At 38.9% G+C, this 6,930-nt stretch overlaps 1 protein-coding gene across 5 annotated transcripts in view; it reads left to right on the forward strand.

The window, feature by feature from the left end:
• The window catches only part of COL14A1 (collagen type XIV alpha 1 chain), a 242,711-nt gene extending 240,437 nt beyond the window's left edge, over window positions 1-2,274 (forward strand). For 4 of the 5 annotated variants that reach the window (XM_068525322.1, XM_068525320.1, XM_068525323.1 and 1 more), the window contains exon 48: window positions 1,417-2,274. In XM_068525322.1, coding sequence (XP_068381423.1) covers window positions 1,417-1,496 — 80 coding nt within the window. In that variant the 3' untranslated portion in view covers window positions 1,497-2,274. Of the gene's footprint in view, window positions 1-595; window positions 1,343-1,416 lie in introns of those variants that run through there. The other variant, XM_068525324.1, reaches the window with a different exon arrangement.
• Window positions 2,275-6,930: the final 4,656 nt, after the last annotated feature.

The following is a 6,930-nucleotide window of genomic DNA, read 5'->3' on the forward strand; positions in this document are numbered from 1 at the left end:
TCTTCCTTGCTTCCAAATGACGAGCCACACAGATTTGGCCTCTGACCTCATATCTGATCATTGAGGGACATGTTTGAACATTCTTTGGGGCCTCTCATTCTGTGTTATTTCTGTGGTGTGGCCATGATGCCCTCTAAAGTTTTACTCTTGTTTCGGGGAAACCTCAAACTTAGAACTTTCCCCGTAATTAGGTGGGCCCTGGAGATACTGTTGGGTGACATCCTGCCCACCGCATGCATTTTAGGTCACCAAGGATTATTTTAAGAAACAAGAGTGGCCATGCTGTCCTTGCCTCTTACTAACTACTAGACTGAGATTTCGAAAAGATTATGCTTCCTGAAAACATCTGTGGTCTGCATGCTGGAGGGTTGTGTAATGGGACATTTTCTAACATAGTCACACTTGGAAGCATCAAGAGAGAGGTTCAAAGACTGCTTTCGGGCAATGAACTTATTAGCCAATGAATTTAAATTTTCTGCTTTAGAAGAAATTTAACCTTATTTGCCAGAGGGACTGGTCAAAGTTTTGCTGATGTGTTTTTCTCTGTTCATCTCTTCCCTCCCCGTTCTCTCAAATTTCCCTGTCCCTTATTAAGATCTGATCCCTTACAATGATTACCAGCACTGATGTGGAACTCCTCCACTGATTACATTGGCCTGGGCAATTGGCTGCAGATACAGAACTGTCCTGTTGACCACCACCACCCATCCCCTGCCCCTAACAATGGGCACTCTGTTTCCCTGCCTCACCTGCTTCCCTGCCTGCCCACTGTCACATTTCTTGCCCTCCCTGCTCCAAACACATACAATGATAAGACTGGAACTTAACCAAATCACATGTGTCAGTTGTTATAGAAACTGACTGCTCCATATCAGCCTGAGCGTTAAGTATAAGATTGTCTACCAAGAATTATCCCAAGCTTCCCCAGGTGAAGGCCCGGGAATAGCTACTTAAATGTGTCTTCTCCTCTTTCCTGTAGCCACACAAATTGCTGGGCATCTTTCTCCCTCACCACCCTACTATCCATTCTTCCTCTGATCACCTCCCCTCACTACTGTCCCCTGGTGTTGGAATTCTAACATGAGATTGGTTTTTAAAATTTATTTTTCTTTCATCATTCTGCTGATATTTCAGGGTTTCTTTTGTAAATAAAACATGTAATATTTAAGCAGTTGGCTGTGATTCTAGTTTCCTAACAATTTCTGCAGTATACCTGTGCCTTCCCTCTTTCACTAACCGTCTGAAACCTGGGAAAGGTGCAAGCAGTGTGGTTGGTAAAGGTAGCTACTACTTTCTACCCAAGCAGGATATCTCTGTACTTTAGAGACTATGTCTCTATGGACCCATATAAGGGGAGGATATCAATTTATGGTTCCTGGGTTCTATCAAGTCCCCACCCCAACTCTTCCTCTCTAGCTCCCCATCCTGATCAGCCAGAATTCACCCCTGTCCAAGATGAGCTGGAAGCCATGGAGCTGTGGGGCTCTGGGATTTGATAGTCTCAGGAGAACTTGGAGGACCAACCGCAAAAGCTCCTAAGGCAACTTAGTCAAGAAGAATGTCATTATGTGGTTTGTATGCTACCTTTGGGGGGGCTCATTTCACCAGCCTACATCTCCTCCTTGGATATTGTTAATAATATTGTTATATTAACAAAAAGTATGTTTTAAAAAATTCCCCTTAATCCATGACACCATAGGATTGATTTCTCTTTGTTGTTTTAACGGCATGCTCAAAGAAAAATTGGCCAAGAAGTTTGAACTCTGGAATCTTTTCTGTGTTAGATGATCTCAAGTCCTAAAATGCAACAAGACAGATATGACTGTCTTTGAGGAAAATGGGGTCCCAGCAGAACAGGAATTCAAAGGGACTCGAAGATTATGCTGTTTATCCTTATCCCCTCTAGGAATGACCTTGCTGAAAAGAAAGAAGGGACATGATTGGAGAAACTACCTCTTGCTAAATTGATCTGTCCAACTCTGAGATCACTTGGTAACTAGCTTCACTGGTATCCAAGAATATGTGTTAGAATATAACCTTTCTGAATTTGGTGATTGTAAAAATAGATTTAGTTTTTTCAGTGGCTTTTGACATGTAAAATAATGACTTTCCACTGATTCTGATGGAAAAAGATCCAATTTTGATGAACAATTTATCCAGCAGTATGTTCCAGAGCTTGCCCTCCTTAACCACATGGATTACTTTGTACATGCAGATATATTTTTGCAAACCTATTTCCATTCTTTTTTTTAAGCAAATAAAATTTTAAAACAATGTATGTGGATTGTTTTTATTTTATTCCATTTCTATATGTCACCTTAAACTTTTGTAGTCTTGGCTTAGGTGTAACCAGAAAAACGACAGCTGCCTACCTTTAGACACTCATTCAAACATTCATTCATTCATTCATTCTGAGTATGGTAGGACACTTAACAGAAAACGACAGTTGACTTGAGCCTAACAGACTGACAGAATTCTATTATTCATTTATAACCTACCAGACAGCAATGACTGTGAAAATGTAAGACTGATGCTAAATAAAGGTTTGCCTAAAGAACTTATCTTTTGGTTTTACGAAAAGCCTGAAAAACTCTAGAAGACAAAGAAATGAGGTTGACTCTAATAGATTCTAATTTCTAAACTATAATTTGTCTTTTGCTCATAAAGGAAAACACTAGGTGTTTGAAAAAGATTTGGGTTCTATTAATTGTTTGTTGAAAATAGAAATGAAAGAGAACCATAAACTGAACGTATATTCCTTTTCCTCTGTAGCCTCTCCCTAATAACAGGTAATTGTCAGAGGTAGGGGGGATGGGGTCATTTATCACCAGAAGCTGGATTCTTCCTGGATCAGGAAGGTCTCTTGAACTTCTTTGGGTCCCCTCACCACACAGATTGGTTTAAGACCTTCCCATCCAAAGTATTCAAACAAAAGGGTCTATGTGTGCCTTTGGGGATCCAGGTAAACATATATATTTTTTTTGCTGCCTTTGCAAGAAATGAAAGAAGACAGAGAGCAGATAACCAACAGTGGTTCCCTTTTAGTTATGGCACATGCTTCCACATGTAGAAAGCAGGACTAATGAGGAGGAAAGCTTGCACAAGATTGAATGATGTGACCCAGAATCACCTGAGAGAACTCTTTAAATGACTGGGGTGTGTCACTAGTCATAGCATTCCCTTGTATCTGAGATTTCTTGGTCTTCAACAAGTGAGTAGAGAGGATATTCTGTATGCGTTAGTGTTTGGCCCTTGGAAATGCAAAGACTACTTATGTCACTTAGAAGACCTTCAAAGTTTGATATAAATGGTGAAGTATAAACCACTAGAATGGTTTATACCATTGATATGTATAAACCATTCATATCATTCTTTTTTTAAAAAATATATTTATTTATTTATTTTTGGCTGCGTTGGGTCTTCATTGCTGTGCACTGGCTTTCTTTAGTTGCGGCGAGCGGGGGGCTACTCTTTGTTGTGGTGCGCGGGCTTCTCATTGTGGTGGCTTCTCTTGTTGCGGAGCACAGGCTTTACGGGCATGGGATTCAGTAGTTGTGGCACACGGGCTCAGTAGTTGTGGCTCACGGGCTCTAGAGTGCAGGCTCAGTAGTTGTGGTGCATGGGCTTAATTGCTCTGTGGCATGTGGAATCTTCCCGGACCAGGGATGGAACCCATGTCCCCTGCATTGGCAGGCAGATTCTTAACCACTGCGCCACCGGTGACGTCCCCATATCATTCTTGAGTTGTGCAGATACACTTGGCTTTGATTTTACTTGGTGATCTAAATTTGTTTATTTAAGCTATGGGAACATTTCATTAGTTTGGAATTTGTCATCACTTGGACCCAGTTCATGAGATTTTTATTGAGTGAAATGTTCATAATAAAAGGTGTAATTCAAATTCAAGATTTTTATGTTTACAATACATTGCCTTGTAATAAAAGCTTATTTTGAAGTACATTTTTATAGACTTACCTATTTTGGCAGGACTATACTTATATTTTAATTTATAGTTTATATCATTTCTGAAAGTAATAAAGTATCATTTCATAAAAGGACATTACTCCTCAGAATTTTCATCACTTTGGTTAGAAACTCTTGATTTCTAGAATTACAGACTCAGGGCAGAGTGGTTGAAAAGTTTAGTTTAGGAGATAACTGAGCATAAGTCGGAGTTTGGGAGAGTAACCAGGGCTAGAGATATAAATTTAGGAGTCAGGTGCATGTAGGTAGTATTTAAAGGCTATGGAAATGGATGAGATCACCTGGAACATTTCCCTACCTTCTACTATCCCTTTTTCATTTTTGTTTCCACAAGTCTCCAACCTGGTTTTTCTTATTTTATTTTGAAATGTATCTCTCAGCTAAATATTCTCCAGACTACAGCCACGGTGAACTAGTTGCAAAAACCCTTGATGCATGCTCTCTCTTATTTCTCTATCTTTGGCATGCTTTTTCTTCCAGTTGGGAAACCTTCATCTTTGTCCCACCCCAGTTTAAAGGACCTATTTATTTTTGTTTGTTTGTTTGTTTTCACTTTTATTATGAAAAATGTTAAACATATTGAAAAGTAGAGAGACTAGCAAATAAACACATACCATCACCTTTAAAAAATAATGTTTACCATTTGGGCATATTTGTTTCATAAATTTAAAGTATTTTGATACATGGACATCATGACACATCACCCTTAAACGCTTCAACATGCATCCCTGAAAAACTAGGATATTTTCCTCAAATCCACAATTTCATTATCACACCTTATGAAAGTAACAGTTATTCCATAATAACATTTAATTTCCAGCTTCCCTCAGTTGTCCCAAAGAAGTAAAGGACCTACTTTTATTCATATTCACAATTTGAAACTAAGCCAGGCTCCTCTTCCTGTGTGAAGACTTCTCTGAACCCCACCATCACCACCTGGACAACCTCCATAGCCATGACACCATAGTCCCCTTTTCTAGTGAGTTCTTTAACCTCTGAGCTCCCATTTTACTTGTGTGCATACTTTAAGCAGTCTCAGACTGTCCACAGTGTGCTTAGCACTTAACAGCTGCTCAATAAATGTTTGTAGAATCATCTCACCCTAGCACAGTTTGATTTGTAATCTGAGTCAAATCATATACTCAGTCTACAGTGGGAAGAGTTTCCTCTAGCTATAAGCCAGAACATTTGGGAGACAGCAATAATGCCTAGGAATGAATGATCAGCTTCTTAGAAGCTTGCAAATTCAGATCTATTAAGTATTTCAGAATGTGAGGAAGAGGTATTTAAATCTTGTCTTCCTATACATGTATTCATTCATGTGTTCATGTATTCATCCATCTCTTTGTGCATGCCTCCATCCATCTATCAAACTTTTAATTAGTATCTGCCATGGGTTCAGCCACGTATTAGGGTGTAGGGAAAGAAAAGGTGAATATGATGGTGTAGGAGCTGCCTAACTTCTTGCTCTAAGTTGAAGCAGGTAAGGTAATTTGGACAAGATTGTGGAAGATCTATCCCGTGACAAAATGTTCAGATTTCTGCCTGAAAGCAATAGGAAGTCAGTAGGGGTCTTTAAGTAGGTAAGTGACCTGATTGGGCTTATTATTTGAAGGCACAATTTTTATATAGTGTAAATTTAAGATAGACTGGTGTGGGGAAAGATCAAGAAAAGAAAAAGACATTTAATGAAGACCTCCCACGTATTAGCCTCTATTCTGGATTCCTTATATTAAGTTGATTTCCACAAGTTAGGTAAGTATTCCCTTTTTACAAACGATCAGACATGTAAGGTAAGTAACATGACACACATCCACAGAAGAGGCAAAGAAGGGATTCTAACTCTAATTGGTTTTCTCTCGTAGCTCATGACCCCTTCCCTGTATATACCACGCTGCCTGGTGCAGTAGCTCAGATGACGAGGGCCTGGACCACAGTGGTGCAGTGAGGAATAAGAGGAGGAGAGAGATTTGAGAGCTGATGAGGAAGTATGTACTATGGGCAGAACTTGACTGATGGGATATGGTTGGGAAATGACAGGCAGAAGGTAAGAATGGCTTCAAGATTGCAAGTTTGGGAGATTGAGTGAGTGGGAATTTCACTGAGTTAGAAACTTGAGGAGGAAGAGAGAATGATTTTAGAATGGCATGCTGGTTTTGAGGTTTTTCTGCTTTTTTCAGAGTAAAAGTACAATATTAACGGCAGATAACAACTCAAGAAGGTTGAGACGGTGAAGAATGATTTTGGATGACTAATTTAGTCTGTGACAACCATCAGGACTTAATCCCTTTGGGCCTGTCCCCCAAAAGAAGGGCTGTTCAAACGCAGAATGGAGGTTTCCAAGGTATGAACCAAAATATCTGGTTTAAAAAAAATCATAACTTTTTGTTCAGATTTGCTGTGGCATTGGAAACACTGATGTAAACGGTCCATTTGTGCTAGACAAGCTCAGAGTTCAGAGAATTCCTTTGCCACAAAGTCCTGGTTATTCTATACTCTCTAGAATAACTCTATCCTTAACAAAAATTAACTACGCGAATATACTTGCAACAGTTTTACATTATTTATCAGACTGAATAATTTGATTAGAAATTTGGCTGACACGAGATGCTTAAATCTATTGATAAATGAAAAAAGCAAGTTGCAGAACAATATGTACAATATCTATCTATTATTCTGTTCATCTATCTGTATTGAGAAATTGGAATGAATAGACTCCAGACACTTAACCAGGCTTACTTCCTGGTTATGGGATTTGTGCAAGCGTTCATTTCACTTAACTGTTCATGTTTAACATTTCTGTATTGTTTGAAAAATATTTTGCAACAAGCGTGTGCTCTCAGAAACTTTTACTTTACAGGAAAATCACAGGAGATTTCAGAGTAAAATTCTACTTTACAAAAATAATCTATTACCTTTTTAACAGTCTCATCCTAATGAATGATG

This window comes from Eschrichtius robustus, chromosome 17, assembly GCF_028021215.1.
Source record: "Eschrichtius robustus isolate mEscRob2 chromosome 17, mEscRob2.pri, whole genome shotgun sequence".
Taxonomy (NCBI): Eukaryota; Metazoa; Chordata; class Mammalia; order Artiodactyla; family Eschrichtiidae; genus Eschrichtius; species Eschrichtius robustus.